The sequence below is a fragment of the Ranitomeya variabilis genome, chromosome 3 (assembly GCF_051348905.1).
Source record: "Ranitomeya variabilis isolate aRanVar5 chromosome 3, aRanVar5.hap1, whole genome shotgun sequence".
NCBI lineage: Eukaryota > Metazoa > Chordata > Amphibia > Anura > Dendrobatidae > Ranitomeya > Ranitomeya variabilis.
This window is the reverse complement of record NC_135234.1, coordinates 608,903,364-608,925,540: the sequence shown is the minus strand read 5'-3', so window position 1 is coordinate 608,925,540 and position 22,177 is coordinate 608,903,364. Positions and strand designations below refer to the sequence as shown.

The 22,177-nt window shown below is 40.1% G+C and overlaps 1 protein-coding gene across 4 annotated transcripts in view; it reads right to left on the bottom strand.

The window, feature by feature from the left end:
- DGKH (diacylglycerol kinase eta) overlaps positions 1-22,177 on the bottom strand; it is a 374,981-nt gene that overhangs the window by 66,628 nt on the left and 286,176 nt on the right. For all 4 annotated transcript variants that reach the window (XM_077297324.1, XM_077297326.1, XM_077297323.1 and 1 more), the window contains 11 exons: positions 21,126-21,232; positions 20,769-20,894; positions 18,066-18,168; positions 17,538-17,700; positions 16,079-16,187; positions 14,153-14,292; positions 11,987-12,074; positions 10,240-10,331; positions 9,090-9,189; positions 7,357-7,636; positions 736-864 (listed from right to left, as the gene is read on the bottom strand). In XM_077297324.1, coding sequence (XP_077153439.1) covers positions 736-864; positions 7,357-7,636; positions 9,090-9,189; positions 10,240-10,331; positions 11,987-12,074; positions 14,153-14,292; positions 16,079-16,187; positions 17,538-17,700; positions 18,066-18,168; positions 20,769-20,894; positions 21,126-21,232 — 1,437 coding nt within the window. The remainder of the gene's footprint in view (positions 1-735; positions 865-7,356; positions 7,637-9,089; positions 9,190-10,239; positions 10,332-11,986; positions 12,075-14,152; positions 14,293-16,078; positions 16,188-17,537; positions 17,701-18,065; positions 18,169-20,768; positions 20,895-21,125; positions 21,233-22,177) is intronic.

The window sequence follows — 22,177 nt, the reverse complement described above, 5'->3', positions numbered from 1 at the left end:
GGTTTACGAGACGTCTATATTTCAATGTTTTGCGATCAGAGTAAAAAGAAAACATTAAAGAGGACACTAAATCGATCATTCACTTGCGTTGTAACCTTTGTACTACACCGTCACTCGGGATCTGGAAGTGGCATTTTTTGCCTCATCTGTACTCCGTGACAAAACAAGCGTAATATGTATAACAGCTGCTCTTTATTATGACAGATGGGACTCCTGGGGCTAGGCTACATTAAAAATAACCTTTTGCTGTTCATGCTCTGATACAAAAACCAACAGAGTCCCAATAAGTGAAAATGATGTCTTGTCGCAGGTACCCAACTTGGTGTTTCATTACTGCTCTTGGAGCACCAGCTCGTGCTGCCAGCTCTTACATGTACAAATACACATATTGGTCCTGCTTTATACACCTCCCAGCTCGGAAATAAGTGACGCTGCTCTTCCATCATCTCATAAGTGGAGCAAAGACAAAAAAGGTCAGTACTGGGATTGTGCGCCAAGATCACAGAGGAAGAAGATGAAAGCCGTATACTCAAAGAAATGGGTTACAGGACTCAGATGAATAGTTGTAATGAAACATTTGGAAAGTACATCGCTCTGTTCTACAAATGACATCTTACAGGACATGAAGAAGCGGAGAATCTTCAAGGAGTCAGTCGCCTGCTTCTGAGCCAACTTCCAAACTAGCTGGTGAAAGCAATAATAATTCCTTTGAACAGTGCTCATATTAGTCCATACCTGAGAGAGGATCCAGATCCTTTGTGTCTTCGTCTTTTTCTTCTTCCTTTGAATCCTCTAATTCTTTCCTGTACTCTTCTGCAGCCTGGTTCTCTTGTTCTTCAGTGTGGGCGTTCTGCTCATCAACCACTACCACACAGAGAACCATTTTATTATACTTCACATACAGAGCATGCACAAGAACATACACACAAGCTGAGCTGAACAAAGACAGAGAAATACAGGGACAGATTTATACAAGACTGGCATTTTATATTCCTGTCTCAAAAAAAATTCAGGGAAGGAAATTGCAAAATACAAAATCAGCAAGGGATCAAATACTTCCTTCCTTCACTATGTATATACAATATATATATATATATATATATATATATATATATATATATATATATATAGAAGTAAGTATGTGATCCCTTGCTGATTTTGTAAGTTTTCCCACTGACAAAGACATGAACAGTCTATAATTTTAAGGGTAGGTTAATTTTAACATTAAGAGATAGAATATCAAAAATAAAATCCAGAAAATCACATTGTATAAATTAAATACATTTACATTTATAATGCATTTTGCAGTGAGAAATAGGAATTTGATCCCCTACCAACCATTAAGAGTTCTGTCTCCTACGGACGAGTTACACGTTCCTAATAAACTTGTTGCCTGCATTAAGGACAGCTGTCTTACATAGTCACCTTTATAAAAGACTCCTGTCCACAGACTCAATTAATCAGTCAGACTCTAACCTCTACAACATGGGCAAGACCAAAGAGCTTTATAAGGATGTCAGGGACAAGATCATAGACCTGCACAAAGATAGAATGGGCCACAAAACCATAAGTAAAAAGCTGGGTGAGAAGGAGACAACTATTGGCGCAATTATAAGAAAATGGAAGAAATACAAAATGACCGTCAATCGACATGGATCTTTGGCACCATGCAAAATCTCACATTGTGGGGTATCCTTGATCATGAGAAAGGTGAGAGATCAGCCAAAAACGACATGGGGGGAAACTTGTTAATGATCTCAAGGCAGCGGGGACCACAGTCACCAAGAAAACCATTGGTAACACATTACGCTATAAAGGTTTAAAATCCTGCAGTGCCCGCAAGGTCTCCGTGCTCAAGAAGGCGCATGTGCAGGCCCATTTGAAGTTTACCAATGAACACCTGGATGATACTGTACTGTGAGTGATTGGGAGAAGGTGCTGTGGTCAGATGAGACAAAAATTGAGCTCTTTGGCATTAACTCGCGCTGTGCTTATAGGAAGGGAAATGCTGCCTATGACCCAAAACGTCCCCACTATCAAGCATGGCGGTGGAAATATTATGTTTTGGGTGTGTTTCTCTGCTAAGGGCACAGGATTACTTCATCGCATCAATGGGAGAATGGATGGAGCCATGTACCGACAGGACATTAAAAAGGAGTCATGGCTGGGTCTTCCAGCAAGAAAATGACCCAGAATATATGGCCAAGGAAACAAAGGAGTGGCTCAAAAAGAAGCACATTAAGGTCATGGAGTGGCCTAGCCAGTCTCCAGACCTTAATCCCATAGAAAACTTATGGAGGGAGTTGAAGCTCCGAGTTGCCAAGCTACAGCCTCAAAATCTTAATGATTTAGAGATGATCTGCAAAAAGTAGTGGACCAAAATTCCTCCTGACATGTGCGCAAACCTCATCATCAACTACAAAAAAACGTCTGACTGCTGTGCTTGCCATCAAGAGTTTTGCCAACAAGTATTATCTATGTTGGCAGAGGGATCGAATACTTATTTCTCACTGCAAAATGCAAATAAATTTATATATTTTATACAATGTGATTTTCTGGATTTTATTTTTGATATTCTATCTCTCAATGTTAAAACTGACCTACCCTTAAAATTATAGACTGTTCATGTCTTTGTCTTTATAAGTTGGCAAACTTACAAAATCAGCAAGGGATCAAATAATTATTTCCTTCACTGTATACACATACAGTTGAACTGAAACCAGCAGTTTACATACACTATATAAAAGACACATACATTAGGTATGGAAAGCATTCATGCCCCTTTAAATTTTTCACTCCTTGGTTCATTGCAGACATTTGGTAAATACAAAAAGAAGTTCATTTTTTTCACATTAATGTACACACCGCACCCCATCTTGTCTGAAAAAAACAGAAATGTAGAAGAGAGACAGAATTGTGGCAAGGCACAGATCTGGCAAAGGTTACAAGAGAATTTCTGCAGTACTTAAGGTTCCTAAGAGCACAGTGGCCTCCATAATCCTTAAATGGAAGAAGTTTGGGACCACCGGAAGTCTTCCTAGACCTGGCTGTTCAGCCAAACTGAGCAATCGTGGGAAAAGAGCCTTGGTGAGAGAGGTAAAGAAGAATTCCAAAATCACTATGGCTGAGCTCCAGAGATGCAGTAGGGAGATGGGAGAAAGTTCCACAAAGTCAACTATCACTGCAGCCCTCCACCAGTCGGGCCTATATGGCAGAGTGGCCAGACGGAAGCCTCTCCTCAGTGCAAGACATATGAAAGCCCGCATAGAGTTTGCTAAAAAACACATGAAGGACTCCAAGACTATGAGAAATAAGATTCTCTGGTCTGATGAGAAGAAGATAGACCTTTTTGGTTCACCTTCCAACAAGACAATGACCCTAAGCACACAGTTAAAATAACAAATGAGTGGCTTCAGAACAACTCTGTGACCATTCTTGACTGGCCCAGTCAGAGCCCTGACCTAAACCCAATTGAGCATCTCTGAGCATCTCTGGAGAGACCTGAAAATGGCTGTCCACCAACGTTAACCATCCAACCTGACAGAACTAGACAGGATCTGCAAGGGAGAATGGCAGAGGATACCCAAATCCAGGTGTGAAAAACGTGTTGCATCATTCCCAAGAAGACTCATGGCTGTACTAGCTCAAAAGGGTGCTTCTACTCAATACTGAGCAGAGGGTCTGAATACTTATGACCATGTGATATTTCAGTGTTTCTTTTTTAATACATTTGCAAAAATTACTACATTTCTGGTTTTTTTTTTCAGTCAAGATGGGGGGCAGAGTGTACATTAATGAGAAAAAAAATGAACTTTTTTTGAATTTACCAAATGACTGCAATGAAACTAACAGGGAAAAATTTAAAAGGTGTCTGAATACTTTCCGTACCCAATGTATGCATGTTTTTCTCAATATCTGACATGAAATCAGAATGAACCTTACCCATTTTAGGGCAATTAGGCTTGCCATAATTATGACTATTTCCCAAATGCCAGAATAATGAGAGAGAGAGAGAGAGAGAGAGAGAGAGAGAGAAAGAAAAAGAGAGAGAGAGAGAGAGATGCCCAAATTCAGACCAACTATTGCGAGAAGCTTGTGGAAGTATATCCGAAATGTTTGACCCAAGTCATTCAGTTTAAGGGCAATGGTACCAAATACTAACGAAATGTATGTAAACTTTTGACTTTGCAGTAAGTAATAAAAAAGCCTTAACCACTTAGTGACCAACAATACATTTTTTTACTGACGTATCTGGCTGATTTCTTGAGACTTTCCCATGATGCTACACAAAGAAGCAGTATGTTTCAGGTGTGCGTTAAAATACATCCACAGGTGTGTCTCAGATGTTGCCAAAAGCTTCCAAACACATGACATCATCAAATGGGCAGTCCAGAATTGTTTAAAGGCATAGTAATCTTAGTGTATGTAAACTTTTGACATTGCAGTAAGTAATAAAAATGCCTTAAAGCATACCTCCCAACCGTCCCGGATCCCGCGGGACGGTTCTGATTTTGACAGTCAGCCCCGGGATCCCGGGCGGGACATTAGTTGTTCCGCACTACGTGCCTAGGGCGGGGACAATGCAGGGGGCGGCACCTGAGTAACTTAGGTTTGTGGCTGTTTTTTTTTTTTTTTATAAAAGCTGGGTCACCTCCCGACCGCCCCCGCCCCCTGTGCGGCGCTGCGCTGCCACGCTGAGGGAGAGAGCCAGCAGCAATCAAGATGAAAGGTCAGCGACTCACTACCTCCTGTGTGTGCACAGAGCTCCTGCTTCTCCTGCTCTTATCTGGTATCCCGGCAGAGAAGGAGAGACGGGGGAGGTGCCGGGACAGTGCAGAGCTGTGAGCAGGAGAAACTGAAGAGCTGCACATGGACAGATCAGCCGCCCCTGCACCACAGAGGAGATTGTGTGTGTGATGTGTGTGATGCTGCATGTGTGTGATGTGTGTGATGCTGCATGTGTGTGTGTGTGTGTGATGCTGCATGTGTGTGTGTGTGTGTGATGCTGCATGTGTGTGTGTGTGTGTGTGTGATGCTGCATGTGTGTGTGATGCTGCATGCGTGTGTGATGCTGCATGCGTGTGTGTGTGTGATGCTGCATGTGTGTCATGTGTGTATGAGGTATCTGGTGTGTATGTGATGGCTGCGTGTGTGTGATGGCTGCGTGTGTGTGATGGCTGGGTGTGTGTGTGTGATGGCTGGGTGTGTGATGGCTGGGTGTGTGTGTGTGATGGCTGGGTGTGTGTGTGATGGCTGCGTGTGTGTGTGTGATGGCTGCGTGTGTGTGTGATGGCTGCGTGTGTGTGTGTGTGTGTGATGGCTGCGTGTGTGTGTGTGTGTGTGATGGCTGCGTGTGTGTGTGATGGCTGCGTGTGTGATGCATTTGTGTCAAAGCTGCATGTGTTATGGCTGCGTGTGTGATGCATTTGTGTCAAAGCTGCATGTGTTTGTGAGCTGCGTTTGTGATGCTGCGTGTATGTGTGATACTGCGTGTGTGTGTGATGCTGCGTGTGTGTGTGATGCTGCGTGTGTGTGAGCTGCGTGCGTGTGTGAGCTGTGTGTGTGAGCCGTGAGTGTGAGCTGCGTGCCTGTGTGTGAGCTGCGTGCCTGTATGTCATTATACAGTATGGAGAACTGTGGCCATTATACAGTATGGAGCATCATGTGCAGCCAGTATACAGTATGGAGCATCATGTGCAGTCATTATACAGTATGGAGCATCATGTGCAGTCATTATACAATATGGAGCATCATGTGCAGCCAGTATACAGTATGGAGCATCATGTGTGGTCATTATACAGTATGGAGAATCATGTGGGGCCATTATACAGTATGGAGCATCATGTGCGGTCATTATACAGTATAGAGCATCATGTGCGGTCTTTATACAGTATGGAGCGTCATGTGTGTTCATTATACAGTATGGAGCGTCATGTGTGGTCATCGTACAGTATGGAGCACCATGTGTGGCCATTATACAGTATGGGGCACTGTGTGGCCATAATTTTTTGTTTATAATTATTGTATATGAAACAGTGTGATCGGCAGTGCTAAATGGGTGTGGTTGGGACGTGGATATGGGTGTGACTAATTATGAATGGGTGTGGTCAGAGGCGTGGCCTAAAATTTGCACGCCGCAAACTTTGTCCCTCTTTCCCGTCTTCAAAAGTTGGGAGGTATGCTTAAAACATTCTCTCATTCTCTGGTATTTGGCAAATATTAATAATTATAATAATCCTAATTGACCTAAACGGGAAAGGTTTATTCTGATTTCATATCAGATATTGAGAAAAACATGCATATGTGTCTTTTTATATAGTGTATGTTAACTTCTGGTTTCAACGATGTATTATATACACGCACACTTACATATATTCATACATATTCATAAGCGTGCATGTACAGACACACACACACACACATACACACACACACACAGACACACACACACACACACACACACACAGTGTAAGTAAAGCTGGAGCAAAGCTGAATAATCTGTTTATAAGTTGTACATGACTCCTGATATTTGTAGGTGACAGCAAAAAGTTGTGTATGTAGGTATGAATATAAGCTCGGATTGCAAACCAGTCACACCTACATCACAAGCTGGGAAAATGTGTGCGGCATTTGTGGATTCTGAAGAAACTACGGGCAGCATACATGTCTATGAAGCACAGTTTGGATTGTCTATTTTCTGTGCCCTAGTGTTTAGCTGAAAAGGACATTTGGGAAGAGCAGGATGGGAGAAGAGTGCTTTGTGTAAACTGTGAAAATGCTCCTGCCTGGTGTCTTGTTCAGCTGGGTGAAAAGCAGACTATACAGACCTCTAAGCTAGGGATCTTAGTACTCACCATTTTTTCCCTTTATGACAATTTCATAGTGCTGTCCTATACTAATGTTATTCTGCCATTACTATGTAAGCAATCTACCATGATTTGTGAGACGGTGTAATGCATAAAAACAAATGACAATTTAAAAATAAATAAATAACATTCCACAGACATTACATTGTTCCATGGAAGTTATTAGAGTAACTAAAACCAGACTGCAGCTTGACTCCTGTAATGCGGAGAACAATTAGAACTATCAATATCATCAGCACTGCTACATACTAAAATGTCAATCAGAGTGAGGGTTTCCAACCAACGCCATTTCACTTTATTCAGCAAGTCACCAGAGAATTCTGTGTTATGTGCCTTCGAAATATCTGGCATGTTATACAAGGCCTGAGTAATCGGCATAGGCAATATATATATTAGTAGAAAGCCAATTTTAGAGAAGCTTAAAATACACTTCCAAGATTTTCTCATGACACATTTCATTATAATATTGCAGACCCAACATAACACCCACCCTTTTCAGCTTGTTCTATGATCTGCCTGACTGCTTTTTTCAAGCTGTTTGCTCGCAGCATGAGTTGCTCCCGCGGTTTGAAGAGCTTTGGCGTGGAAGACTTTGCTATGCTGTCTGTCAACTGCTCCTTGCTCTCAGAGAGGGAGTCTTCACTGGAGAATTCTTCCTCTACTTCCTCCTCAACAATGGGTGGTGTTAAATGTGCCAACAATGGCGCTGCCTGAGCTTCTGCATGAAGGGTCTGAAGTAGCAGATCCAGCTTTTCATTCAATGTGGAACACTAAAACACAAATATCACAATCAACTCTGATGATGGACCAGATTACCTGACCAGATTGCAATTAATAACAATATTCTGAACTCATGTGATATACCAGCTTGATTCCACATTTTACATGATCATGGAACCTGAAGTGCTATATGACAAAGTGACAATTATGCAGTATTATGCACCATCCTTTAGGGACTATGCTAAATTGCGGTTGGGCTGCACCTTATATTCCACAGATTTTCATTATTTTTACCCTTTTGAACATTTCTGAATGGCAACAAACTCAAATTTCTTAAAATCAAATCCAATTATGTGGGAGTTTTAAGCTAATTGACTATGGCTCCGCTCACACCAGAGTGATGACTTTGCAAAAAAGGAACCTGTTATGTTGAAAATGGTCTGTGATATTCAAGGAGAATGTTATAGAGGAGGAGCTAATCAAATTAATATACAATTGTGTAGAAGAATTTTCTGTAAAACTTGCATTTTATTAATTTAAATCACTAGTGTTTGTATGTATACGAGTCCAGTGGGCGGTCCTATTCAGTGATTGATAGTCTGTATGACTGTGCATACAGAAATAGCGCAAAATCACTAGTAGGACCACCCACTGGTCCTATATATGGTTATATACCTACAAACTGTAGGGAATTCATTGTAAAAATACAAGTTATTCTGAACTGTTTCCCACAAACCTTAACATCATTAAGCTCCGCTCTTCCTTCTTCTCCTACCTTCCACTATGCTATACAATAACCAGTTCTCTTCACTAACTATTTTTTTTTTTTATAAAGGATCATTATAAACCTTGCCAGTTCCAGATGACTAATAAAAATTAATCTGCAATTCCAGCATACTTTACAGCCATAACAGTACAGTCTGTAGTGCTATACTTTGCTTTAGGAATATCGAGAAATTCAAAGAAAAAACAAAAGAGGCTCAGAACGCAAATGTGAATGATTACCGGATCTTTCAAAGTATTACGTTTGGTCCTGTGTGACATTAGGTATAAAGAAATGCTACGTTATTATGGGTGCCTCAGTTGTCAAAGCAATGTAGAATGTAAAAAGAGAATTGCTTGTAGTTTATTTAATTGTAACCTGTGCACAATTCTAAATCCCACCATACACTATGGACTAATGTTGGAGAAAATCACAGATATCGACGGGTTCGGCCATCAATCTACTATGTATGGGCGCCCCAGGCAAGTGATTGTCAGGAGAAATGTTGATTGGGCATATTTGATATTGGACTGCCATTCGCTTTGCTCCCCCAGAACTAATACGCAGTCAGACATGTCTGGCGATAGCGTTCTTATAGAGCAGACAGGAGCAGTCGGCTGAACAAGAGCTTCTGTCTACGGAAGAGGTGGCTATCTACTGAATGACTGTTCGGCAGACCATTATCTAATGTGTATAGCGGACTGTAGCGTCAGAAGTATTAGGACAAAAACAATACTTACTTTCACTGCCATCACTTCTGCCTCCTCTGAATTCTCCAGTGGTTTCTCATAGGTCTTACCAACTTTTGCCACAAAATCTTTTACAGTCTCACACAAAACCCTTGATAAAGAAATACAATAAACACAGCAAAAATTAGGTTCATTTTTATGCAGCATTAGACAATTGTACAGAGCATTGATCCAGTTATGATTTTGCCTCACTTTCCACTACTGAGCAGAAATAAGCAGAAAGAAGGGAAAATCCTTAAATATCTCATTCCTGTCCATTCCCAAATAAAGCAATCATGCCTGGAAACACCACTGCACGTGCATATAGAAGGCTGTATACTACACTTAAAAGGTTTTCTCAGAATATTTATAGAATTTGACAGGGACTGGATATACATTTATTTGAAACAAATGAAGTGCACTACGAAAAAAAAAACCTTGAATTTACTCCTCATAATTGCCTGATGCTGAGCAAAAGGTGAACATGCCCTTTAAATATACTGATGTATAAAAAATTGTGGGGTTAGTTAAAGTGTGGGTGATTACTAACGTGATCAGGTATGGTTTTCAAATTTAACATGGGAGAAAATGAAGAAAATTATTTTTATAAGAACAGAAGTTAAAACTCATTAGACATAAATAGAAGGTTAGATCGTATTAGTACGTATAATGTAAGACTTGGAAAATGTGTCCTCAGAAAATGAACTATTGTTTAAATCACGTTTTTATATAAAATTTACTTTTTGGGGACGGCAATTTTTTCCCCATATCACAATCTTTATTACACATAGAATAATACATTTTTTGCAATTTCACACTGGCCACTGGAACATTTCTCATACTCGTACTTTCTGTTCTTTCAGGAAATGCACATGATAAGGAAACCGCAGTACACTCTTCCTGAAAGGAAAGGAAATACGAGTCTAAAAGACCCCCAAGGAAACACGAGTCTAAAAGACCCCCAAAGCCTATGTGAAAATTGCAAGATTATTAATTTTGCTCTTTAAAAGCAGCCATATTTTCCTGGACAAACCTTCTTTTATTGATAAAAACACCTACGGTACATTTCTGTAAGAATCTGGATTTCCATTTGTTTTTTTAATTGGAAGGTTTGTGGGGCAATACTATCCACACCATACTAGTGGATGAACAAGTGACTCACTTTGCAGAGGATATGACTACGGAATGCTTGTCCGAATTAAGAATCTTTGCTAGGTGAGTGGCCACCGAGTCTTCATACGCAGAGATCTGAAACTAGGAACAAATTGACATATAAATACAAATGTAATCAATATTCAACATCAATTAAGCAAACCAACACTTCGTTTGAAATATATTTAATATCTTATTTTTTCAGAGTAGTCAAGAATGTATACTGTGAGCCTTCTGGAGTTAAAAATGGGTTTTCTGGCTCTCCCCTTCTGCGTGCCATCAGCTTGCTTGAGTTAAAATAATAAAATCATTCACCCTCACCAGGTCCATCACTATGTCTCCTCTGCTGCTCCGGTGATTGAAGCTGAGAGGTCACGTCTACAGCACTGCAGCCAGTCACTGGGCTTCGGTTTTCTACCAACTATATGATGCCAGCCGCTGATCCCAATGATTGTTTATCCCCTGCAGCAGTTCATCAGTAGAGCTGCTGACGCTGAGCCCAGTGACTGGCTACAGGGATATTGGCATCACGTCCCTGCTCCGGCCGGCAAACAATAACTGGGGCAGCAGGGGAGATAGAGAAGATGGCTAAATACGGTTTGATTTTATCATTTTTAGCACTAGCACGACAATGGCATGCAGAGTGGTGAAGTCAGAAAGCCTTTTAAAAAAGTACATTCCAATGGGGTCCATATGTAGTAGACTTTCTGCCCTTTGAAATTTCTCCCCCCAAAAAAATCACTGTATTATACAAAAGCAGCAACGTAAATGAGATTTTAAGAAGTCACACCCACACACTGGAGAATATCCACAGCATATATTATCCAGCAGATACACTTTTCCATTTGTATAATTAGTAAACTAAATCTACATTAGTATCCCGCAGCTGGGTGTAAAGTTCCAAATGCACAAAAATATGGAATACTAATGCAAATAACTTGCAAAACTTTACAAGTAGAATAATAATAAATAAAAAAAAATCACTTTTTATTAATTATCATTAAAAAAATATAAAAACATGCAATGGTAGGTGACCAGAAGCCTTAATATCATACTTAATATACTAAAGACAGTACAATGAATTGTAGGGTCAAACAGAACAAGTAACCATGAGGAATCCGGAGTAAAATCCTTACAAATGACAAGTGCACCCATTATAATGTGTACTGAGAGCAGTAAAAGAGCAGATATCTAGGTGATCATGTACTGTTACCACTGAGGATGCACTTTGTGCTTTTTTATAATGCCTCCTTTTTTCACGCTCTGTTTTAAATGATACCTTCTTACATACGGTACCCATCCTCAGTGCATAGAGACTGTATAGGCTTTTGATTATTATTTTATTTCGTTGTCCCTACAAATTATTCTGAGTGCTATCTATACTACATGAAATATGATATATATTTAAGGGAGGCTTATGCTCATCTAGCAGGGTCTGACCATGTATATTTAATACCCTTTATTATCTAATGCAAGAATAAAAAGTGATTACCATACTTCAACTTGTTGAGTCCTGCGTATTCTTTGTATGGGTTAAATAATTATTCTTAGACACAGCAAGACAAAAGAACAATTACGGTAATACTAGAAATAACTAATTTCGTACACACAACTACACGAGAAATTTGCCTAAAAGTCAATTGTATAAAATGTTTCTTAAAACACATAAATGTAGAATGTTATCAAAACGGAAGACAATAGTTCAATAGAAGGAACGATACTGAAAATAAGAAAAGATAAGATAAGCGAACATTTACTTGACACTCCTCAGACTCCTCTTCTGGAGATATGGGAAGTATTGAGGTTTTTGATGGCAACTTCAACTCATACGACATTATACTCCACCTGCGATAAAAATCACCTTCTGTAGAGTGGCATGCAGATCATACAGCCATTACTTTGAATACATTATCATAATTCTACAATTTCCAAAGAAAGCTCTTCGTATAAGGAACACAGATAGTGTAGCAAGTAGTGATCATAAAAACCTGCTGCAGTTCACTTTGGCACATTCTAGTAGTGGGAATTTCTAGCTTCGCTTTCTGCACAATGTTTGCTTTGCTGCAAGAGCCATATGAAGCTGTGACACTTAGGCTTCTTTCACACTAGCGTCGGGCTCGGCCCGTCGCAGTACGTCGGGCCGAGGTCCCCGACGCTAGCGCTGTCTCCGCCGCACAACGGGGGCAGCGGATGCATTTTTCCAGCGCATCCGCTGCCCCATTGTGAGGTGCGGGGAGGTGGGGGCGGAGTTCCGGCCGCGCATGCGCGGTCGGAAAAAGCGGACCGTCGGGAGCAAAAAACGTTACATGTAACGTTTTTTGGTCCCGACGGTCCGCCACAGCACGGTGCAACCGTCGCACGACGGTTGCGACATGTGGCAATGCGTCGCAAATGCGTCGCTAATGTTAGTCAATGCTGAAAAAACGCATCCTGCAAGCACTTTTGCAGGATGCGTTTTTTCGGCAAAACGACGCATTTGCGACGTATTGCAGTTAACGCTAGTGTGAAAGTAGCCTAAGTAATGACTAAGGAACATTCCATATGGAGTATTATGTCTTGCAGAACCTGATGTAAGATCATTGGTGCATCTGCCTGATGAAGGGACCAATTTAGCTTCGAAACTAATCATTTTACAACCAGGATTAAAACCAATTTTAAACAAGCCAACAACATATCCACTAATGTCAGCAAAATCTGATTTTCTTTTGAAGAGTCGGAGACCTTCTCTACACAGAACCTCGCAAAGAGAAACCAAGAAGCAGCCCTTAATAGTAATAAATTAATAAAAGGCTATAATGGGAGTTGAGTCTCCAACTCAACCGAAGAAGGCGATAGTTTTGATATACATTTATTTTTAGCTTCAATCAGGTTTGAGAAGAAATACAGGCATATAGCATAAACAGTTATCACCAAAATTCGGAGTGGTGCTCAGATGTATAAACACTCCAGCAATATGAGCATGTATATGTAGAGAGACCAAAAACAAGTCCCGGTAGGGCGCGAAACGGCTGTCGTCTGTACCATGCATGTTTCTAATGACTACTACGTTGTACCAGTTTGAAAACTTGGAATAAAGTTTACTGATAATTTTATTTGGGTGAGTGCCGCGCAGTTTATCTTCTCTACATTGCTTTTATTTTTATCTTCCAACTTGAGCAAACTGATTGTAGTAAAATACAGCACAACGGAAATTCTTCAACTTTTGTCCATTAAACCAAACTATTTAAAAATCATCTCAATTGAGCCCTGACCAAAAAGCCTTAGCAAACTGTACTGCCCTATAAACTCCTGTTGTCTCTTCTGCATACATCCAGCAAATAAAATGTCAAGACACTTTTAGGAGAACATCAGAAATGTCAAAGAACATTAAACATAGGAGTCAATTGTATGTAACATGTGATAAGTTAACAGGTTTGAACACAGGAAAGAGCTCTACTACACAACTGTCCATACATATTTTTTACTAGCTTGTCATTAATGGTTAGTTTATGAAGGGTTTTTCTTGAACAACAAGGCCACAAGATAAAACGATAATTCAGACCGTTTCAGATCTGAGCTGTGATTTGCGGCCTTGTCTGGGACACCGAGCTCAAATTCGACATAAATTAATCACCCATTACCCATCAATGATTAAAAAACCCCACCATGGCGGAACTTTTCCACAAATATTTGCCATCGGTTGGCTTTTGTCATGCTTATTTATGTCATGAGAAGCTGCCAATGGTTGGCAGAAAAGGGTCTAAATCAGTTTCTCAGAAACGGATTTGTTTGTATATTGGATTTACTTAACTGTGGTGAAAGGAGACTGTAGGAAACGTGAATACTAGCAGCTAATTGCGGGTAATTTATAATGGTACTAAGGATGGGTAATATAAGAAGATAAAATAACGATTTTGGGGGCAAATCCCCCCAAAAAATCTTACCTGTCCAACATTTTAGTGCTTGCACGTTCCAACTTCTCCAATATCTGAGGCAACTGTGTATCATCATCACAGGAAGCACCCCAACCAAGCACCCGCGCCAGGTCATTTCCAGTACCCAAGGGAAGGACTCCTAGCTGACACTTGTTACAAGAATTTAGAGACATACAAGATTACATTACATAATAGGTGGACATTGAAGACATACAATCCGTATTCAGGGAGATTTGCTATATCAGTGTCACCAATCAGTTCCCTACTAGCCATGAACCTCATTTGGGTGATCTTTGCCTCATAATATTAGGTTTAATAGTTTAAAATTATGAAAGAAAATTTAAATTCAAATCTCAAAAAGGAAAGTTCTTCGGTGCCATAGGATAAATGGATAATACAAGGCACTTTGTGACAAATCGCCAACAGCTGCTACTGCATGGGCGGCGACTTTTTTTTTCTTCTCTAGCATGATGGCGCCACCAGCACCTGCGCAATCGCAGCTATCGGATCATCTCTATATACACCGATGGCTGCTACTGGGCACGCACGTATACTCTTCAGGACAACCTTAAGGATATTTATTAACAACACAGTAACCATGCGATTATGCTGCAGTACAGGTGTAATTTCCGGCACCCGCCTGCAGAAGGGGATTTTTATTGCAGTATGTACATATTTTAATCATGTAAAGTAAGGGCAGGTCACTGAGGGATCAGTGACCTGTCAGCAGTCTGCATTACGAATTGCTAACAAGAGCAGCACATGAAGACCCCCACAGGCTGCCCTGGAGCACGGGAGTATCATTAACTCAAAACTGAAAACAAAGATTAAACAACAGCCACAAGATGCATTTCATCAACCCAGGTATCATTTTAATCAGTATAACGGCGCTGACCTGACACTGTCTGTAGGTTACTGTGCACAATCCTGCTGACAGGTTCCCTTTAAGATGAAGACAAATATGAACCAAAACATTTTTACTTAACAGGTTGTTGAGAGGCGATCACATTTTCACACTCATAAGGAAGCCTCACTTTAGGTGATCAAAAAAGATCTTGTTACTGAAATTTGCTCATCTCAGCTGAATGGCAGACCAATAAAAGGACAAGCTGTTCGCAGTCTCAAATTTTCCCATGAAAAGTCTCAAGGGCCATGAGTGAGCAGTTAATGGTAACCCAATTACCGCGATCAGTTATAATATTAAAAGCCTAATATTGTGTAAGTGCCACTCCCACACAGTCAAAACAGCTCTGACCTGTGGAGACATGGATCCTTTAACAACTCTAAAGGAGTCTTTTGGTATCTGGCACTAAGATTTTAGCTGATGATCCTTAAATTCCTGTAAGACTTGTCTTTACAGAACATCCTACAGATTGTCGACTGGATTGTTTGAGATATGGGAGAGGCCAAGTGAATACACCGAATGCTTTATCATGTTTCTCAAACCATTACGTAATAATTTTGGCAATGCGGTAGGTCGTATTACCCTGCAGGCATTTAAGGAGTTTTCCAGATTCAGAAAATACCTGTCCCCCAGCTGTGGATTGTTTTGAAAAACAAACTGAGCTTTACTCACACTCCCCAGAGACAGGGCAGAGACTTTGCATCGGACCGGGGAATGGTGAGTAAAGAACTGTTTGATTAGTTTACTGAGATATGGTCACACCTTCTCACGTTAATCTTATGGCTTATTATAAGGGTTTGTGGAATTTTAGGATGAGATCAAAAAGTGTGTCCAGGCGTTCAGTGGAAACTCCACCCATCCGCAGTGTCTAATGGATGAATGATTTTGAACTACAATTGTGCGGTCACTGGCCACTATGTGTAGGAGGAGCTTTGGCCGCATGACCAGCGGTACCGTGACATCTCACCCTTCGAAAACAGCATAACATGCATAGCATAGGACAATATTCTGTGAAAGGTTTCCATACTGACCTGTTTATGCAAGCTAAGCTTATCTATCTCCGATAAAACCCAGCCAACACTTCCATCGCCACCACATACAAGAATTCGGAAATTATCAAATTTCTGAAATAATCGTAAACTAAAAAAAGAAAGAAATATAAAAACAAAAGTTCATGAAGCTCACATGAGCCTATGTAACACTGAGGATTACATTCAATCTTATAGAAACCTATAGAAAAAGGTAGAAAAAGGTCTGTTTTGTTTTTTTGTTTTTTTTTATAACTGTGCAACTCTTGTCCTTCGTATTGGTTCATGGACTGAGTCTAAATCTATGTTCATTCCCAGAGATTTTGACCATTTTTTTCCTGCAGCCAAAATTGTCTCTCTTGCAGTAAAAAAGATGTGTTCAAAACGTTGCGTTTCTTTTGTACAGATTAAATCTGTTTGTCTGCAGTACATGTTTCATAGTTGTGTTCACCAAAACATAGCAAAACCCATTGGCTGCATTTTTTGCAGTATTTTTGCACTCTCATTGGTTTTGTATGAGTGACAAAAAAAATTGCAAATAAGGTGGAAGAATTGACATGCTGCAGATTTTAAAAACACTCCGTATAATTAGGCACCTACTTTTCTACTTTTGGACAATCTATTTAAACATATAGGTCACTAAGAAAAAAATAAGCAAAGTTCAACACTTTATTTACTTATGTGCAAATTTGCAAGAGTTAACTCTTTTACTTATTAATCATTTAAATCCCTGGCAAATTATCAACATTTAAGAAAGCAAAATACATTGATGGGCCTTAAAGAAGGGTTATGGTTTGATCTCATTTTCTTGCAAGTGCTAAATATATTTATTTTCAGATTTCTGTATAACGTGTAAAAATGCTGGTACTATTAGTGTGAATAATTTTAGGATTTGGCCACTGGGACCCCCAGCAATGACTGTAACAAAATGAACAACTTTAAAGGGTTATTCCAGTTCTGTTCACCTCTGCACTGACAAGTGGACAGGGCCAGGGAGGTTGCGCCTACTGATACTTGTAAGGTTGCAGTCGGGTGCGTAGGCAACAGGTATGGTACCCCAATCCTATTCTTTTGATAAAAAAAAAAAAAAAGGCAAGTGCACAATACCTGCCGCTCGAGAATTCGACCTCAGAGCTATCAGTATACAAGAAGTCCTGCTCACCTCCCAATGTAAGAGTGGAGACAGAATGCCCCTTTAACAATTTTTGGTCAATATCTGCATGAGAAAATTAAAGTGGTTTCCACACTATTGTGCTTAATGACATATCAGTAGGACACAACTTGACCAGTTTTGGGATCGATAAGTATCTCAGTGGACAGACTCCAGGGATCCCAACACAAGGCTAGTGTTAGACATGCTCCATAAGTAGTGGTTCTGAAAGGTATCATTTTCCAGTAAACAAAGTGTCATTTTTGCTTTTTCATCCATTAATTACATTTGCTTAAACCTGAAGCTTCTTACCCTAAATGAGGTCCTCCGTTCATTAGGTCAAACACCTGAGCAGGGTTCAGCAACTGCTTGAATCTTCGCAGGAATTTCACTCCCTGATTGTCTCCGCTTTTAGAATTCACAAAGACAAGTAGAGGACTGGCACACGACGGAGGGCAGGTCGCTTTCCAGAACCCTGGCACAAGAACAAGGTTAGGTTCTAGTTATACTGGTAATCTGTCAATTCAAAGCTATTTATAAAAATGTATCTGTGAAACAGATTATCTATTTAGCCTGATCTCTAAGGTACTTGCCATAAGGTATTCAGTATTCAGAAAGACAATATGGCCACAGTCTTCTTATATACTCCAAGTGTTATCAATCAATGCAAACTAATAACCCATGAATAAGATTAAGACTATTTTAAATTACAACATCATTAAATAAGTTATAAGTAGTCAATGTTCTAGAAAAACATAATTGGAAAGACTCAGATGATGCATACCTAAGCAATGCATATATTGGAGGATTAAATAAATTCTCCATTCTGTGGGCACATACCATCAGAGTCTATACTGTTGAGTGCTGTAGGAGGTATTATAGATACTTTGCATTGGCCAAGGGGACACTTTCGAGGGTATTGGTCCTTACATGAAGTGTGTACCTGAAAAACATAAAACATACTCAATGCCTATGTCCACCACTGCATTAGATTTTTGCATTGCTGATTTGCTTCCTAAATGCAAAGTTAATAAACTTTCTGAATAGTCCTAATTAAAAATAAAGTAAAATCGTATTTGTTTTATAAAGGGAATCTGTCAGCAGGATTTAATCTGAGAACTGCATGATGCAGTGGCTGAGACCCTGATTCCAGTGATGTGTCATTTGTTGGGCTTCATGCTGTCATTTGGATACGATCACTGTTTTGTCTGCTGCAGATCTAGCAGTGCTCAGAATGCGGAGCTCTGTACAACCCCGCACACCCTATCCCGATTGGCAATCAGTGGAGGGGGCGGACAGATCTTTTTTTTTTTTTTTTTTTTAAAGGGAATCTGTCAGCAGTTTTTGCTATGTTATCTGAGAGCTGCGTGATGTAGAGGCTAAGACCCTGATTCCAGCAATGTGTCACTTACTGGATTATTTAGTGCAGTTATGATAAAATCCCTGTTTTCTCTGCTGTAGTAATAGCAGTGTTATGAATGCTGAGCTGTGTATAACTCTGCCTCCATCACTGATTGGCAGGTTCCTGTGAACAAAGTACATTGATATCAACCTGCCAATCAGTGTTGATGGCGGAGCTACACAGATTATTCTGACTGGCTAGCACCTGACACCTAGTCAGGCAAATTATCTCCTGCTCATAAATTACTGATTGTATTGAAACTACAGCACACAGCCTAGTAAATGACACATCCCTGGAATCAGGGCTTTGTCCAAACATCATATTGCCCTTAAATTAAATAGCAAACACACGCTGAAAGATTCCCTTTAACACTGTTAAAATAATATACAAACAAAACAAATACAAAAAAAGTCAAACGCTTATCACTCTTTTTAAAATATTGGAATATCAAAGAAAATTGCACAAATAACAGGAACTGGAAGCTTAGCTATTAGTGATGAGCGAATATACTCGTTACTCGAGATTTCCCGAGCACGCTCGGGTGTCCTCCGAGTATTTTAGTTTTTATTGCCGCAGCTGAATGATTTACATCTGTTAGCCAGCATAAGTACATGTGGGGGTTGCCTGGTTGCTAGGGAATCCCCACATGTACTTATGCTGGCTAACAGATGTAAATCATTCAGCAGCGGCAAGAAAAACTAAATCTCCGAGCACTAAAAAATACTCGGAGGACCCCCAAGCGTACTCGGGAAATCTCGAGTAACGAGTATATTCGCTCATCACTATTAGCTATCTAATCATGTCGCATCAAATGCATCAAAATATATGAGGATGGCTGGAATACGGTATATCTTTCAGGTGATAAAATAAATTAGGAGCGCCTGCCTCGCATATGGAAACCTACAGCAGAATCAAATACATCTACATCTCACAATGCCTTCTACCAAGAAACTTAAATGACATCCCTTGTTGTAATCCCATTTTGGTCTTCAGCCTAAAGATACCTAAAGTCCCCAATCCCCAAGTCTTCCGTACAGTACCATTAAGTGTACTGAAATGGGCAGACTAAATCTTGTATCAGCTCCCTGATGTAGTGAAATTAAACATTTTCTACAATGTTGTTCATGTGCAACTCCTGTACATAGTCGGCTGTGCTGCTGCTTCGGACATAGATACGACAGCAGCACAGTCTCTGCGTGCTGTCAATATTCTCTCCTCTGCTCTAGCCTTCCCCTAACAGAGGCTCAGCGTTGTTACATAAACCAAAACAGCAATGTGAGAAGACAGCAACCAGGTCCTTAGAGAGGGCAGATCAAACAGGCTGCAAAGTGTCAAAGGGACAATAGAAAGGAAAATACATACATACATACAACTCAGGGAAAGTGAGGGAGAGGAAAATCAGACCATGTACGGGTATAAATACAGGAGAGAAACCAGGTAATAAAGGGGAAATCACACACTCTTTAGAATCAATATACGGTAAATGTTGTAAATTTGGGGGTCCCAAAATCAGTAAAAGAATTAAAACTGCAGACAAACTTGGAATTCATTCAGACATCAGTTTTTTACATATGAATTCTATCTGTGGGTTTCATAGATAGAATATGTACCTAATATAGGCTATAGCGCAATTCACACAGCCCTGTATTTTTATGGACCAAGTGGTCTGCGCAAAAACATGTCTTACTTTGATCTGAGTCACGGATCAATCTCGCCAATGCAAGTCTATGAGTCCGTGAAAAAAAAAAAAAAGACAGAACTGACTGGATGCCATCCATGTACTCGGATGGCAAAAATACATACACTTCCCAAACACTGCTGAACATCAGATCAAAAACACTGACGAAACGCAGACCAAAAATATCACTGACGTTTGAATGAGCCCTTGCTTTAATTTTTTTTGTCACTCATAGTATATCCAGATTGTTTTCCCAAGTCAAAGGTGCCTGTAGTCTTTAACAAGTGCTACATTTAAAGTAAAAACTACAGCACTAATCTTATGAGAGGCAAATAATCAGCAACACATGTTAAAAAATACAACCACGTACAAAGGAAAAATTTTGAATTTTATGCTTTGAACATTAAGAAAAAAACAAAAATGAACCTAAAGCCTAGAGGAGGAAAACTCTGGATATTCTCACCATTGCTTTACACCAAAGGCACCGCCAATCTTGCAGGCGTAACACACTGCCGCATGTTTTGTCACATACAGCACATTTGGCACTGACGGGCAAGTTTCCTTCTAGCCATTGATGAGGCATTGCTATCTGAAAAGAAAAAAAGGTAGAAATAAAGCTTAGATGTTGCAAGTTATTATAGCGGTAAATGCCGACTGTCGCCATCAGTGACTTTACGTGAGGATCATTACTTGGATATTTATTAGGCAAAGAAAGCCCAAAGCTCCCAGTGGAGAATAATATGGCCACTAAGTCAAAAAGTATCTCAAACATCTAATGGTTGCCGCATTAGGACCTTGCAGGGAAAACATCTATACTCACACCATCCTCATCCTCAATAATATCTTTGCCAATGGAGGCTAGCGTTGTCCACTTGCAGTTGTTTGTAGCCCTCACCGCACACCTCTTATGAGCTTTAAATTTACACACTAAAATCATTAAAAAATATACATTAGTACAAACAGGAACAGAGATGTCATTAAGGAATCTAAATGCAACATTAAATATTTACCACCAAGTCTGAAACGGTTCTTGCCCCAGGCACAGATATGCAATGATTATTATGCATTTATAGCACTAATCGGTCTTGTTCTGCAGAGATAGCCAGCCTGCACCCAGTGGAGAAATGCTGCCATATTTATCTAATATAGAAGACGGAATAATCTGCTATCTGCAAATGATAAATGTAACAAGCACAAGGACGAAGCGCAGAACTCACTTACCAGGAGTTATTGTTTCACTGCATATCCACAAACATTGCTCAAATTCTTATTTAAAGGGTTTTCCGGCCTTAAACTACAAGTCTGCAGTCAGTCTATGGGACTGCAATCTTGTGAATCCTCACACCCTGTGCACTGCGCACTGTCAGGATTCTCCGGAGCCAGCACTGGAAGCGCAAGTGTGCGATATGCCTACTCTCAGCCACATCAGACTAGACTGTGTTCAGCCTTGCTCAATACACTTGCATTGAGCAAGTGACTGCAGACTAGTAGCCTAAGGCCAGACAAGCCTTTTCAAGAGAACCTATCACCAGATCAAAAGTGGCCCGGTTTTTATCTTTTTGTTTTGCTTTCCAAGCCTCTCCATTTTTTTTAGGGTATTTTGGTTTTCTTTTTTAAATCCAGAGCTATGGAGAGAATCTTTATGGTCTTCACCAGGGATATGGCTCACAGGATAATAATGCAGTGCAGCCTAAAGACCCCCCTCAAGATAATCTTCTTGCCCCCTGGTACAGAACAAAAGAATTACCACTGAATAAAATGGTCTATTTGTTTGGAGCTGTATGTCACATTTAAAAAATATAACATAAAATCAATCATCATGAGAGCAGAGGGAATAACAGAAGGGCAACACCTGGCCACTTATTACCTGGT